General features: G+C 39.9%; 1 protein-coding gene across 12 annotated transcripts in view; it reads left to right on the top strand.

The window, feature by feature from the left end:
- Positions 1–16916, top strand: part of PLXNB2 (plexin B2) — a 346990-nt gene that overhangs the window by 296733 nt on the left and 33341 nt on the right. For all 12 annotated transcript variants that reach the window (XM_006122609.4, XM_075928258.1, XM_006122610.4 and 9 more), the window contains 7 exons: positions 2828–2964; positions 4228–4398; positions 8227–8359; positions 10300–10527; positions 14904–15080; positions 15716–15855; positions 16637–16737. In XM_006122609.4, coding sequence (XP_006122671.2) covers positions 2828–2964; positions 4228–4398; positions 8227–8359; positions 10300–10527; positions 14904–15080; positions 15716–15855; positions 16637–16737 — 1087 coding nt within the window. The remainder of the gene's footprint in view (positions 1–2827; positions 2965–4227; positions 4399–8226; positions 8360–10299; positions 10528–14903; positions 15081–15715; positions 15856–16636; positions 16738–16916) is intronic.

The raw sequence follows: 16916 nt of genomic DNA, 5'->3' as shown, positions 1-16916 counted from the left end.
TGATAATCACTTATATATTTTATTACATTATTTGTAATAGTATAGTACTGAGTATTCATCTTCAGCCTCCTCATTTTTGTCAGTCTTTAAATGAATCCTGCGAGGCACTGCTGGTAAATGAGGATGGGCTTTAAGAAAACTGGGGTTAAAAGGCAATTTCTGACCAAATTCTGTCTCCTCTTTTCTGCCACCAGTCACAGCTCCAACAGGGATTTTAAATTATCAGTAATGTAATTATCGCAAGTGAAGTAAAAATGTGTTGAACCCATATTACCAATATGTCTTGGAGAGTTTTGTGGCATATTTTCCCACTAAAACTATAGCACTAAGCAGGTGGTTTGGTTTTTTAATGCAGATTTTTAAGGAGAGGAAAGCAGTCAAACAGTATTAAAAAAGAACCCATAGGCACAGACTTTAGAAGTTTACTGTACTCCCAAGTATCAAAGTAAAATTGTAATAATTTGAATTGCGAATTTCATTGAACATTGCATTTATTCTCAGAGAAGCCTCCCAGGCATTAAGTATACTTCAGCAGCGCTTCTGGTAGTTCTTTAGCATTCTGTAAAATTAGTGCTACAGATTCACCATGTCAACTGAATCTGTTTTTACTGATTCCAGCAACTTGCAAGGACTTTCAAAACTTCTCAGCTCAGAGGAGGGGTGTAGAAGGGGAGATTTAGACAAATATCATTTGATAAGTACTTGAAGCAATAAAGCACAGAAAGGAGAGCATTTATATGTGAATGATGCCCTATTTTTAATGCACTTTTAAGCACAAGTACAAAAATATAGAGCTGCTGTCTCCCAAGAAAGGATGATGTTTGTGTTTCATATTTCAAAGTATGTTTAAAATATTGTAAATGTTTACTTTTTAATAAGATTTTGTCTCTTTATGTTGTTGGTTAACTCAGGGTAGAAAAACAGATTTAAAAAAAAAAAAGATCAAATGTTATATTTCAATTTGATTTTTTTAAATTTAAATACAAGATTTTTTTTAATAAAATAAATGTTAATTTCAGGTTTCAAATTTACACCTATGCCAAGGCTTAATCTTACTATACTTTAGTAAAACAAGGTGGTTGAGGCAATATCTTATTATTGGACCATCATCTATTGGTGAGAGAGACCAAGCTTTTGAGCTAACACAGAATTCTTATTCAGGCCTACTATAATCTAGTAAAATAATTTAAATTAATTCTTAAAAATATTAAGCAATGCATGTTTGCTAGCAAGTTTTCAGGAAAGTCAGACAGCTAAATTTGCGGAAGTCACTGCCTAATTGCTTGGAGCCAGGTTTTTTTGTGTGTTAAACCAGCTGAAGATGTACATAGGCCAGCAAAAATAAGTAACGTGGAGAAGCTGCACTAGCTGTCTTGCTCCTACTCACAGCCAGACTTTTAAGACAACATCTCACAGTATATTATCTCACTGACTTATGGCCATATTACCTTTCCTCCTCAGAGAGAATTCAAAATCACAGCAGGTAAGAAATTAAAGGCTCAGTGCTGGCTAAAGGAAGTTCTTAAGAAACAAAGATATCCAACATGGCTACAGCTCACTGACAAATTAGAATAGAGCAGATTAATTTAAAACAAAGCACTTTAAATCAGTGAGTTGAATCTGTTTCATGTAGATACCTATATTTACATGTGGTCAAGAACATAGGTACATGAGCAAACATATTCTGTAGTTACCATTCTCCTGTTTTAAAAAGTTTATCATCCAGTCTGAGATGAAAAACCAACAACATATGATTTAGATTACCTCCTTCATTCTTCAAATGGGTTCTGATTCAGGAAAGCACTTAAATATGTGGGATATAAGCACCTTCTTAAAGGTAGACAAATGCTTACATGCTTGAAAATTGTGATGTTTTCTTGAGCCATAGTAAATAGTTTAAATGAACAATTTGTAAATTACTGTTAATATAATTTATAAATAATTAACAGACAAGTTTTTCCTTAAAGTATTCTTTATAAGAAGAAAGACATTCACAGAAATCCGGGTAAACTTGTTTGGTACAGTATGCTCTATTAATTTTTCTCCCCACATGATTTTTTTTAAATCTACTTGGCTTAGCATGTGTGTGTGCATGTGCACCTACTCTAAGCTTCAGTACAAAACATACAACATTGTGCTCTGATTTTTCCAAGCTGTTACCACAGAGACATGACCAAGGTCATTTGTCTTGCCTAACAACTTGTAAATGGAAACTTGCCTTTTCTCTCTTTCTTTGGCAATGTTAAAAAGCTACTTTTTCTCTGCGGTAGACTATCCATCAAGTTGGGAAGACTTAAGGTTGAATCAGCATTCAGGAGGGGAGAAGTACTATAAAATAAAAATTAAAAATAGAAGTCTAACAGGCAATTATAAGACCGCTAGTTAGCAGCCTGTCTACAAGTTGAGGTTGGGATCTTTAAATCTGGAGAAAGCCTGAGGATGCTTTAGTGCAATACCTTGCATATGAGTAAATCCACATTAGCTGTTCATCATCCCATTCTTAATGAAGAATAATTTGTTGTGGCAGATTAGTTCCTAATCCAATTATTCTCATGGGGGCTTTTTTTTATTTTTCCCATCCATACTGATGCTGTCCTTTTCAAAAGTGTGTCAGATTGAGATCTCCGCAACGGGGACTGATTTTTTTGAGAGATGCTACTTTTTTTCTAAAAAGTCAGGCATCCATTTAGATGTTTCACGTTAGGCATCCAAAACTACTGCTCATTGTTGAAAACCTAGTCTATAATCACTAGAAATATAAATAGTTCTTATATAAAAAAAATAAATCTATGCGTTTAATTAGTTTGTTGACATTTTTTTCTTACAGAAACCTCAGCCTACTGGAATACATCCACAAAAAGGCCCCCTAGCCGGTGGAACTGTCCTTACGATCACTGGTAACAATCTGGAAACGGGTTCCCAGAAAGATGTTAGCGTGTGCCTCGGTAATGTGGCCTGCAACATGTACGTATGCAGCATTGTCTTGTACGCAACTAGCACCAACTGAGACTGGAGTCCATCTGTGCTAGACATTGTGCAAATCTATTACAAGAGATTTCTGCCCTGAATGGCTTATCTCTAAACAGAACAAACAGACAGTGAGAGAAAGGGATTAAAAGACTGGAGCAGAGCAAACATAGATTGATGACTTGTGCCCATTAAGTAGATGCCATAATTTTGTTGATTTAATTTTTGAGTAGTTTTTTTGTTTTATATTTTTTCTGTGTATCACCGGGACAGATCGAGGAGAGGGCATTAGCAGTAAGAAGTCATTAAGGGATGGAGTAAGGAGAAGGATGGAAACACTTGTCTTCTATTTTTAATGATGCTTTGCCCTTACTAAAATGTGTCATTTTATGACTGTAATACAGACTAGTATAAAGCCCACAGCCTCCCTTCCCCCCCACCCCCACTTCTTGGCCATGTGGCCATGAAGGTAAACTGCAGAGAGGAACCAGCCAGAGAAGCAAGCAGGTAAGAATAGCTGCAGAAGCAGCCAGAACAGAAACCTTCAGATATTTAGAGATATTTCTGCAGTGTTGACTGGATTTCTCTACCCTGTACTGGTTGGCTATTTGCTCCAACCCTCTATTATTTAGTTGTTCCCATAACATAAGAACTAGGGGTCATGAAATGAAATTAAAAGGTAGCTGGTTTAAAACAAACAAAATAACATTTTTATTCATGCATTGAACAGTCAACCTGTGGAATTCCTCGCCGGAGGATGTTGCAAAAACCAAGACTTTAACAGGGTTTTAAAAAGAACTAAATAAATTCATGGCTGTTAGCCAAGATGGGTAGGAATGGTGTGTCTAGCCTCTGTTTGTCAGAGGCTGGAAATGGTTGACAGGAGAAGGATCACTTGATGATTACCTGTACTGTTCATTACCTGTACTGTTCATTCCCATCTCTAAGGCTCGTCTCTTCGCGTCCCCCTTTCTTTTCATGTAGCTGATCCCCTTTTCTCACTAGACCCACCCAAAAAATAAAACAAAATTTGGAACTACCATGTTTGCAGCCATTTGCTCCACAGTCCCTCATGTCTATCTTGTCTGAATAGATTGTAAACTCTCTGGGGCAGGGATTGTTTGCTACCATTTGTTCAATGTTTAGGAGAGTAGGGCCCCATTCTTTATTATTTTATTTTGCTCTAATGAAGGTAATGATCAAAAATTATGCTAGTAATTTGAGCCTTGTTTCACATTTTGTTTCCCCTCCCATTTCCAGCATTAAATTTGGAGAACAAATAGTTTGCAGAACAGGAAAATATGATAAAGTTGAAGAAGTTCCTGTAATTGTGCATTATGGAGACACGCAGAACTCCATAAACCATCCATTTTTTACATATATTGAAAATCCTACTGTCGTGAAATTCTTTCCAAAAAATAGCTTCAGCAGGTAATGAAACATTTTTATTGTAACTGTGTTCATTCTTAATAAATGAAAGTGTGAAAGTTTTTTCTCCACATGGAACTGTTAGAGTTGCCAGGTGTCCGGTATTGACCTGGACAGTCCAGTATTTTTGTCTCCTGTCCGGTTTTTTAAAAAAATCAGAAAATACTGGACACCTAAAATGTCTGATATTTTCTGATTTTTTTTTCCCAGCCAGGAGGCGAAAATACTGCACACCTGGCAACCCTAACACCTGGGCCCAGCCCCAGGCCTCCTCCCACCTGGGCCCCGACACCCCCCAACTCCTCACTCCCGGAGCCCATTCTTACCTGGTTCCACAGGGAAGCTAAGTTCTGGCTTGAACAAGAACACAAAATGGCCGCCGGCAAAAAGCTTAAAGACCAAGGGGAAGCAATGCCTTCCCTGGGTTTTAGTGTTCAACTTCTCCTCTGTTCCTATCCCTAGTCTAACTGTGCACTCACTCTGAAAGGGGCCATGCTGTTTTAATGCTGTTTTATTGTTTGTTTGTTTTTCTTTTTGCTCAACAACTTTTTGCCCCCTGCTTTTCCTCACCAGTATTTGGGGGAGAGGGGGGGGTTGGTATTTTTGGTTCAACCATCTGGCTACCCTAGGAACTATTTAAATGAATGCCACTATACTGTGTTTATGCTGAAAGTTTAAATGCAGGAGCTTTTACATTTTTTTCCCAAACCATTGCTGACATATTTTAATAATGTATTCTATTTTTACCTCAAAACTTGAATAATACTCCTTTCAAAGTTAAATCTTGAAATCAGAAAAGTAATGAACTTCTTCTAAAATACAGATTTCTTAAGGAAAAAAGAAATGAGATTGAGATATATTTAAGGAGAATATCAACCTATGGTAGTTTTATTTTACTTCTTAAAAATTTATTTTATTTCTATTAAAGTAGAAGTCATCACCTTCTGATAACATAAAACTGTCAAAATGCCTAGGTCCATCCACTTCTGAAACATGTCTTGCTAAGCTTTTAATAAGAGTTGATACAATGGAAATTGTAAACATGACTTGGTTCCAGTAGGACAATTAGTAGCTGGCTAAGAAGCATAAGTGGAGTTCAATGGTGGGGAGGGTAGGTGGCCAGAGTAGTGGCTGGTCTCTGGGAATTTAGTTTTTCTGAATAGAAAACTACCAATAACTAAACATAAAAGCAAACAGGAAATCCCAACATGACACTTTGAACTATTTGACAGTGTACCTCTGTATAGAAGTCCTCTCAGAATTCTCTTCTTTTTGAGGGCTGGGAACAAAAACTACAACCTTTACTCATGGCCTTCATCATCTTAGTATTTTAATCTTGCTGCTTGGTAGAGGATAGTAGGGCATATTTATATCCTGAGAGTTCAGAAGGAAAGAGACTAATCTTAAATGCTGTCACTTTCTGACTAAAAACCCAAATGAGATGATCTGAACAGGATCATAAAAATGATTTAGCTGTGATTTTGCAGGCTTCTTGAACACAACCTTTTGTGTAAAATAAAGTAATACTTAAGATTTTGCCATTTAAGAGATTAGAGTGACAATAGGTGTATTTTTCTTTTTGTTTGATTCATTTGATAGTAATCAGTCTAATTTTATAGTCAGTCACACCAGGGATTCTCAAAACTTTTGATAAAGTGTACTTTATTTTATTAGATTATTTTGTGGACCATCTACCCTCCCAGGCAGGATTATTGTGGTAGTTGGTGGGTGGCACTTTTTATCTACTTTCCTAATTTTTAACAGCTGAAAGCAACAAGGAGGGTTAGCACCATATTAATTAATCTGCTTTCCTAATTTTTAATGTATCTAACAATTGAAAGCAACAAGGAGAACTAGCACCATGTGACTTCTGTTCCTTTCTATGTAGGTTCTTACAACACACTCATCACCACAATATCAGAACACCTTCCAATATTGCAGTAAGCAACATGACTAATATGCAAATGTGCTTGTAGTGGAGTATCTTGTTTTGATAGGGGCTCTTTAATATGAATATTGCTATGTATTTTTCTCAGAGAGGTAAAGTCAAAAAATGCATCTTATACTTGGAGTGGAAGATGGTGAGGTTCATGGTGATCCTTAATTTTTGGTGGAGTCCACACCCTGGGACCAGTCCATTAGAAAGTTCTATCTTCTGCACGGACAAGCTTTACTCTTGTAGGGAGCTCCACTGAGATATAGGAGCAAAGTTGATGACTATGGTCTTTGCCCCAGAGCTTTAGAGGGTGTTGGTGCTAGGCTACGTAGACCTTGAAGATTAAATGTAAGACATTGAACTTGACTTGATTCTATGGGAAGTCAGAGTAGGGAGAAGAGAACAGGTGTAATGTATTGGTGTAGCCAGAATTACTGCAAAGATGCACTGCAGCCTTCTGAACAAGTGGGAGTTTGCTAAGTGCCAAAGGTACTTCATCCTCTGGTATACTACATTGCTATAGTCCAACCAGGAGGTCACGAAGGTACAAATAACTGAAGCCAGGTAACTTTCTGCTGTGAGAGGGTAGTGTCTCTTAGTTACCTGGAAATGAAGCTCCTCTGTCAGAGCCAGCTACAGTGAGGAATCTGGAAGTACAGCTAACCTGCTGACTGTAGTGACTACTTGTGGGAGTGTATCTTCAACCAAAGGAGAATGCTCCATGAATTCAAATTCTTCAGAATGTCTTTCTCTGTCCAGTAGCATGACCTCTGCCTTGCTCAGCTTCACTTTCAGCCAGCTGCTGTTATTAGCTGATCTCATCTGCATAGGCACTGGAACTGCTGCACCTTGTGGCTTGAAGTGGTTTCCAGCATATACAGGGTTTACAGCAGGGGTGAGGATGCAGCTGCTGCCTTGCCTGGATCTTGCTCCTGAGGCTCAGGGCTCCTCCCCAACATTAAGGAGCTCATGCTGGTGCTTCACCACCCTGCCACCTCCCTGTGGGGCTGGAGCACACAAAATCCACTAGCTTGGACCCACTAGGCTCTGGTGCGTGAGAGGAATGTGGAGGGTTTGGTTTTGGTTTTGGTTTGGTTTGCTTCTCACTTGTGTATGGCCCCTCCCCGCCCCCCAGCAGACCAGGCTTTTCTCGCCACGGAGGACGACTTGGGAACACCTGGGGTAGAGCAGCTGGGATGCTGCCGGGTTGGTCCCCGAGGTGCGGCGCTGCGGGGACCTACCCGGCAGCACCCCAGCTGCTCTGTTCCAGGCGTCCAGATTCAGCCGCTGTTGAAACTGATCAGTGGCTGATTCCAGGAAGCCCGGGGCAGAGCAGCTCTTTCTCGGGCTTCCTGTAGTCAGCCGCTGGTCAGTTTCAACAGCGGCTGAATCTGGACGCCAGTTCCGACTTACATACAAATTCAACTTAAGAACAAACCTACAGTCCCTATCTTGTACGTAACCTGGGGACTGACTGTATTTCAAAATAATAATGCCTGCTTGTGAAGGAGGAACAGGCTTATTTCATAATAGTTATTTTGGGAGTTATTATTTTGAAATTTATTTCAAAATAACTCCTGAAATAACTTGGTAGCTTTAGTTTTTAACATGCCACAGCACTCCTCATTTTTTATAAAAATGATAAATGATAAATAGTCCACAAAGTTTGGAACAGCTGTATACATTTACAATTTTGAGTTTACTGGAAGTTCTTACATTTGATACCTAACTATTGTACAAGCACCTGCATACAAAGCTCTGCAAAAATATTTTAAGTGGAAAAAATCCAAGATGGATAGATAAGCTAATGTATGGTTGTAGAACTTCACTGATGTTTTATTTGTATCTTTTTTTTCCTTCCCCTCCCTCCTCATCCCCCCCCCCCCCCCCCACAGTGGAGGGAGACGTATAACTGTAACGGGAACTGGGTTTGATATCATCCAGAGTTTCTCCATAGTTGTGACTGCTGACCTTTATGGGTCTTCCAGAAGAAAGAAGAGGCGAATACAAAGTCAGGACTCAAAATTGGTAATTCTCCTTTTTTGTCAGATATGCTGTCCTCATCAGCAGTGTGATGTCTAAACAGGGCCTGCCCACTGATGTCAATGAGTATTGGATTGGGCCAAAATTATATTAACAAAACCTCAGGCACAATAATCCCTGTCAATAATATACCTCGCAGGTACACTAATCCCCACCAATATTTCTATTTTTTCAGATGTAAACTAAGGGCCTCATTCTTTCTTATGTTGATTAGTACCTTAGAACGTACACAAGTTCCTTTGATTTAAAAGAGATGACTCAAAGAATCAAGTACTATTCACCATGAATAAGGGATGTAGAACTGAGCTATGAATGGAGCAACTGAAATGTATTGCCAAGTCCGAATTGGAATAATTTATCTTATTCCATGTGCTTCCTACTGAGCTCAAGATATTTGGACTTGAATCCAACCACTACTGCTCTTGACTTTGCAAAATCCAAACCTATTCAATTTGGCTTTGCAAACCAAAAAGTTCCTACTTTTTTTGCCCATTCCTACTAAAGTCTTTGTGCAGCATGTGCATTTCCTTATACACTGAATTTAAAACTACTCCTACATGTGATGCTAAGTAAACCCTTTCACTACACAACTGCAAAATTTCATTCCATTTCTGAGGAAGCCCAACGCTTGTCACGTGATTAAAAACCTAAAAAATGGTTCTTTGATGGGAACATGGTTCAAAATTTAGGAAAACGTTTCAAAACTAACTTTTGTTTTTCTGTTGTCTATTTTTGGTCATAATTTCAATTACATAATTTTATTTTTAATAATCTATACAGTTTTGTGCTCTTTTTAAGACAGTATTCCTCTATTTCAATTTTTTTCTAATCCATAAATCTTTTGAGCTGTGACAAATCCAGATTTCTCCCCCACAGTTCTGCCAGGATTATTAGAAAATAAAAATGTACACCTTTAGTAATCTATTTTCTGCAATAACTATGATGTGTATTAACAGATGAAGTTTTACTGTATCAGGCCTACACTAAACTCATGGAAACATTTTTCCTTAGCAAACCTCTGTTTATTGTTCTCAAGTATTTGTTCCCCCTGCGTATATTTATTCTGATGTATTAAAAACATCTATTTGGAGGCACTATACATATTATCTGTCAATCTTTTGTTTACTTTTTAATTCACTTTGTATTCTGATAGTATCCAAAATTAACTAGGAATGATACAATCACATCTGTGTTAAGAGACTGTGAAGACTGTTGTAGGAAGACATAAAGATCATAAAGACAGCTGCTGGTTTTTTTGTTGTGATTTATGTTAATGATTGGTTGAAGAGGATTCCTATTGTTTGTATAAGTATCAAGGAACACCTCGTGCAAAGGAATGAGATGGGGAGAATTATATATACAAAACTAATATTGTTAGAATCCAGAAATTTTTAAGTATGAAGTGCCTTAGAAATAAACATTCATCGTGGGTGAAGATAAGATTTGCTGTGAGTTAGGGTGACTAGTTGGTTGGTGTTAATGTAAATTATTCATAAATTGTACTTAATGTCTTCAAGTCATTTATAAATAACAGAGAAGCCAAGTGATGTGCTCAAGGTTATAGGCAAGTCAAAGATGGTCTGGATTAAAGCTAAAGAGTTACATACTCACCCACTCCCAATCTTCTGTTCTCCACATTAAACCACTCCAAAATATTTCACATCCATAAAATTCAATTACTGACACAAACTTTCTGCTAACTTTGGGAGTTTTCAGAGCTTAGTGTGTTGCTTTAGGCCTAACTACTGACCTACACTGAAGCAATGATTTGTTTTTATCCAATGATTTTTTTTTTATCTTTTACAAAAATAACTGAGAATCTTCACCTTTTTATTTCACTTGTGTTTGGTGTAGAAGTTCCTATTCTCTGGCCTCTATTTATAGGCGATAAATGTTCAATCAAATTTTTTTTGTTTGTTTTTTAGTTTGAAGGACAAAATATTACAAAAATCAATGACAGCACAATAGTCTTCTCTTCTCCACCAATATTAGAGGATCCAGAAAACTATAAGATCACTACATGTATTAAAATGGATGGTCACAATTTGGATCTAAAAAATGACAAGGACCCCTTTAAATATGTTGCGGATCCAACATTTGAAAACTTCACCGATGGCATCAAAAAACAAGTCAACAAACTTATTCATGCACAGGTAAACTTGACAAGACATCGCTGACATTGATTTATCATTATAATCTATTTATTTTAGAAATGTCTGTCTGTCCCTCTGTGAGTCTGTTGGTAGAAGAATCATAGAATCTTAGGGCTGGAAGAGACCTCAGGAGGTCACTGAGTCCAGTCCCCTGCCCAAGGCAAGACCAATCCCAACTAAATCAACCCAGCCAGGGCTTTGTCAATCCAAGACTTAAAAACCTCTAGGGATGGAGATTCCACCACCTCCCTTGGTAACCCGTTCCTGTACTTCACCACCCTCCTAGTGAAATAGTTTTTCGTACTATCCAACCTAGACCTCCCCCACTATAATTTACATAAGAACATAAGAATGGCCATACTGGGTCAGACCAAAGGTCCATCTAGCCAAGTAGCCTGTCTGCCGACAGTGGCCAGCACCAGGTGCCCCTTAGAGGGTGGACTGAAGACAATTATCAAGTGATTTGTCTCCTGCCATTCTTCTCCAGCCTCTGACAAACAGAGGCCAGGGACACGATTTCTATCCCCTGGCTAATAGCCTTTTATGGACCTAACCTCCATGAAATTATCTAGCTTCTCTTTAAACTCTGTTATAGTCCTAGCCTTCACAGCCTCTTCTGGCAAGAAGTTCCACAGGTTGACTACACGCTGTGTCAAGAAGAACTTTCTTTTATTAGTTTTAAACCTGCTACCCATTAACTTCATTTGGTGTCCTCTAGTTCTTCTATTATGGGAACTAATAAATAACTTCTCTTTGTTTGCCCTCTCCACACCAGTCATGATTTTACATAGCTCTATCATATCCCCCCCTCAGTCTCCTCTTTTCTAAACTCAAAAGTCTGTCATTTTACCCTCTCTTCACATGGGACCCGTTCCAAACCCCTAATCATTTTAGTTGCCCTTTTCTGAACCCTTTCCAAAGCCAAAATATCTTTTTTGAGGTGAGGAGACCACATCTGTACACAGTATTCAAGATGTGGGCGTACCATAGTTTTATACAGGGGCAGTAAGATATTCTGTGCCTTATTTTCTATCCCTTTCTTAATAATTCCTAGCATCCTATTTGCCTTTTTGACCGCCGCTGCACACTGCGTGGAAGTTTTCAGAGAACTATCCATGATAACTCCAAGATCTCTTTCCTGATTTGTCATAGACAAATTAGTCCCCATCATACTGTACCTATAGTTGGGGTTATTTTTCCTGATGTGCATTACTTTACACTTATCCACATTAAATTTCATTTGCCATTTTGTTGCCCAATCACTCAGTTTGGTGAGATCTTTTTGGAGTCCCACACAGTCTGCTTCTGTCTTGACTATCCTAAACCGTTTGGTATCATCCGCAAACTATACCACCTCGCTGCTTACCTCTTTCTCCAGATCATTTATGAATAAGTTGAACAGGACTGGTCCCAAGACTGACTCTTGGGGGACACCACTAGTTACCCCTTTCCATTCTGAAAATTTACCATTTATTCCCACCCTTTGTTTCCTGTCTTTTAACCAGTTCTCAATCCATGAAAGGAAATGGAAATGTAATTTACACAAGAGCCTTTGGTGAGGGACTTTGTCAAAGGCTTTCTGAAAATCTAAATATACTATATCTACTGGATCCCCTTGTCTGCATGTTTAACCCCTTCAAAGAACTCTAATAGATTAGTAAGACATGATTTCCCTTTACAGAAACCATGTTGACTTTTGTCCAACAAATTATGTTCTTCTACGTGCCTCACAATTTTATTCTTTACTATTGTTTCAACTAATTTGCCCGGTACTGAAGTTAGACTTACTAGTCTGTAATTGCCTCTAGAGTCCTTTTTAAATATTGGTGTCACGTTAGCTACCTTCGAGTCATTAGGTACGGAAGCTGATTTAAAGGATAGGTTACAAACCACAGATAATAGCTCAGCAATTTCCCATTTGAGTTCTTTTAGAACCCTTGGATGAATGCCATCCAGTCCCGGAGGCATCTCTTCCTAGCAATCCTTGTGCCTGGAACAGAGTTCCATGATGGAAGAAACCAAACCGCTCTCTCTGACACCACCTGCGCAACCACACATTTACTTCTACGATTCGACGCTCCCTGCCTGGACCTTTTCCTTCAACAGGGAGGATGGAAGAGAACACCACTTGCACTTCAAATTTTTTGATCCTTCTTCCCAGCGCTACATAATCTGCAGTGATCTGCTCAAGGTCATTCTTGGCCGTATTGTTAGTTCCCACATGGAGAAGCAGGAAGGGTTATCGATCTGAAGGTTTGATCAGTTTTGGAAGTCACAACCTGAATTCTAGCTCCTGGTAAGCAGCACACTTCTCAAGATTCCAGGTCTGGATGGTAGATGGATGCCTCAGTCCCTCTTAGGAGGGAGACCTCGACCACCACCACCCATCTTCTTCTTTTGGAGGTGGTGGTCATGGAACCTGCATCCCTAGGACTATGCATCCCATACCTTCTGGTAAATGGTGTCTCCTCATTTCTTCCCTGAGAGGTCCCTGCCAAAGCATTCTCCATTGAAGTGCTTGTGCAGAGAGCCTAAAAGTGGTTACTTACCTCTAGTGGAATTGGGGATACCTAAGTTGGCTTCCTTCTGCTAGAGGTTACATTCTGCCAGTTTTCTTTCTTGTTCTGTACTGCCCTCTTCAGCCTGCGGTGTTAAGAACTCTTAAACAGTAAGAGCTAGGACCATCAAATGTAGTATGCCCTTTCCACTTACCCTAACTTAACACAAGATCAGGTTTTGGTAGTGCTAAGAAAATGAGAAGTGCAGGGGATGGGACTGTGTTCCATAACATGGAAAGGGAGGAGCACAGAGAAGAGGGATGTACTACTGAGTGTGGCCACTGGAAGGCAGTGAGCACAGGGGAGAGCTATATGCAGAGTGGCCACACAGAGCAGCCACACCACCAAGAGAGTGGCCAACAGCACTGGGTCTCTATTATCTTGCCTGCCATCAGACTGAGTAAGTGGTAGGGGTGTAATATCTCGGTTAATCAGTTAACTAGTTAAATGTTGGGTTGGGCTAATGTTTAACCAATTAAAGTGGGATTTGGGTTGGGGCGCAGCCCATGGGGCTCCCACCCCTAGCCCTGATCTGGAGCTATCTGTCAGCAGCTCCCAGTCCTATGCGGGTGTTAGGGCTGCCTCTGGCTCCCAGCCCTTGCTGGAGCAGCCCCTGACCACAGTAGGCCCCGGCTCCCGGTGGACAAGAGGCTGCTTCAGATGACTGCTCCCTTGGCTGCAGCATCAGTGGAAGGGAAGGCCTCTTGTGTCGGGGCAGGAGGGAGAGACAGAAGGCTCCTGGGGGTCAGGGAAGGGGAGAGAAAGACCCTTCCCCTGAATCCTTTCTCACCCCCCAGACCTCACTATTGCGCACACACCTCACACACCACCAGCCTCTTGCCATGCTCCCCTTCTCCCCCCCCCCCACACACATCCCCAAGGCCCAGTTCTGCCCTGACTCCTGAACTCCCCATACCGCCAGCCCCCTACCCTGAAGGGCCCAGACAATGCAGGGTAAGTCTGACATTTCCCTTTCATTCTTTGAAAACTGCATGGTGCCCTTCGCTGCTGGAATCTGGAATTTAAAAATTAGCTATGTTCCTAGAGAATTAATAGATTTCTTGTGAGTGTAAAAGCCATGGGGTATTTTTTTCTCCTCCTTCACATCAATGTCAGAATTACATCCTCTGTTGAAAATGCACCGCACAAAAGTTTTCAGAGGGATAGCCATATTAGTCTGTAACTTTGTTTAAAAAAAAGAAAAAGAAAAAAAAAGTAGTCCTGGAGCCACCTTAGAGCAGGGGTGGCCAACCTGCGGCTTGCGAGCCACATGCGGCTCTCAAAGGAAAAATTATGGCTTCCGCACCTGCGGCTCTTTTCATGGTCCCCTGCTCTGACCTTTTTTTCCTTGTTTGGGCAGGGTGCTTCTTGGTGCAGTGAGATCTGATGCTACGGCCAACGGAAGCCTGCTTGGGCCACATTCGGCTCTGAAAGGCGGGCAGTGTGCGTGGGGGGGGGGGTTTCCCTCAACTTCTTTCCCTCGGCTCTTTGCACTGTATCCACCATTATTTTGGCTCTTTGGTTGTAACTGGTTGCCCACCCCTGCCTTCGAGACTAACAAAAATAGATAGTATTGTGAGCTTTCAAGGGCAAATCCCATTTCTTCAGATGACCAGAGACTGCTCATCTGAGGATGTGAGTTTTGCCCACTAATGTTCTGGATACTATATACTTTTGTTAGTCTCTAAGGTGCTTCAGAACTGTTTGTTTGTTTGTTTTGTTGTTTTTGTTCTGAGGGGATACAAAAGGTTGTGTAACCTGTGGACTCTTGCCCTCTGGTTTTGTAGCTAAAATGACAGCCATATATTTTCTGTCTAGGGCAGTAATCTGAACAAAGCCATGACGAGAGAGGAGGCTCAAGCTTTTGTGGGGGAAGAACCCTGCAACATAAAAACATTGACTGAAAAGGACTTGTACTGTGAACCACCTGAAGTACAACCTCAGCCAAAGAGAAGACAGAAGAGAGATACAACCAACAACCTTCCTGAATTCATTGTATGTTCTGTGTTGTCTATATAATCTGTGCATAGATAAAAGGGTATGGACTACTCTTTGTGGAACTGGTACAATAGCTTCCTACCTGTATAGGTTTATTCTTCAGTGGTGTATTATATAAAGGAAGTTGTCTTGTGATGCCACACCACTTCCAGATTCTGCCTGCTGTTTGTAGAAGGATTACAGATAAATAGAATGACCCAAGTTGTTGATTGCCACCTTAATTAAGGGTTACAGTACTATCCCCTCTCGGAACTAGGCACAGAGTTCTCTATTGTGACTATTGCTGTTACAGTCAAACACTATTCTGGGTAGTAAGTGCTTGTAGGATTGGGCCTAAATTCCTTTGTTATAGTAATGTTTTTTATTTTTTATTTTATGTAATAAGTGCAAAATTACTTGCTGGAATAAACAGGTGCTGCTCCATTAGTTCCTTAACTTCAGCGGAACTATGCACATTTACATCAGCAGAAAATTTCTGTCTCAATATTTATTATTCCTTTTTGGCAATCTGGACTAGGAATTCTGTAGATCATATCTATTACTAGGAAACTAAAACACAGCAGCTAAATTATTGAATAATCTTCCTGTAGCATTATTTTGAGGCAGATATAAATATGTATTTAATTATTTAGGTGAAATTTGGCAACAGAGAATGGATCCTAGGAAGGGTGGAATATGACACACGTGTGAGTGACATACCTCTGGAGGTGATTTTGCCATCAGTAATTTTTCCTATGGTATTCATTATCATCATTTCCATCTACTGCTACAGGTAAGATGTGCTCTTCTATTCAGATGTTATTGCTGTCCCAAAATTCTGAAGGAGAAGGTTGATGGTACAGAAAAGCAAACTGTTCTCATCTGCAAAGAGAAACAGTATTGATCACTTAATAAATAGGCTTATGGGCTGGGAGCCCAACATGGGGTTGGAAGCAGCTGGGTTGGAGAAGACCTTGCCTGTGTCACAGGGGCTGTTCCAGCCCAGCTGTGGTGGGTAGAGAGGTCACTCCAGCCCAGCAGGTTGGAACTGGCCTTCCTGACCCACTCTTGTTTAACCAGTTAACTGATTAAATGGGATTTCACATCCCATACTCCCTTCCTGATCCCACGCACTCCTCCTGAATCCCGGTCCCTTACCTAAAACTCCCTTCTTGTAACCAGCCTCCCTCCCAGACTCCACACATCCTCCATTAATATAATGGAGAGATGTGGCCCTCAACCACTTATTAAATTCTTGGAGTTCCCCCTACCAAAAATTATTACCCACCCCTCGCTTAAAATGTGCTCACTGATCTTTAAAATGTAACTTAATAAGTTTAAAATCATTGGGCCCAATCCTTAGCCAATCTGTGTAAGCAGCTCCACTGTAGAGCTACAATGATTTACATTAGCTGAAGATCTGACCCACTATCTCTTCCACTTTTGTGGTTAAAGGTAACAAGGAAAAGAAACGGCTTTCCTCTGAGCCATCAGCCTTCCCATTCAGTGCAGTGGTAATATGCCTCCCTTTAACCATTAATAACTTTTCCAAATCTTATCTTTATTCCTTAAAGGCGAAAAAGCCAACAAGCAGAACGTGAATATGAAAAAATCAAGTCACAGCTTGAAGGTTTGGAAGAAAGTGTCAGAGATAGGTGCAAAAAAGAATTCACAGGTATGATTAGTGTTATATTTCTTAATGAACCTTAATAAGAAGTCTTAAGATAGGCTAAAATTACTTCTCTTTTCTTGCTTAAACTGTTTCCTGGGAGTTACTACAAGCCAATATAACTCCTCTTGTTTGCAGATATCACTGTATGATACATATCCTTCTAATAATTTAATCTAAAAGAC

The sequence above is a fragment of the Pelodiscus sinensis genome, chromosome 1 (genome assembly GCF_049634645.1).
Source record: "Pelodiscus sinensis isolate JC-2024 chromosome 1, ASM4963464v1, whole genome shotgun sequence".
Lineage (NCBI taxonomy): Eukaryota > Metazoa > Chordata > Testudines > Trionychidae > Pelodiscus > Pelodiscus sinensis.
The sequence above is the reverse complement of the archived record's forward strand: the minus strand, read 5'-3'. Positions and strand labels throughout refer to the sequence as shown.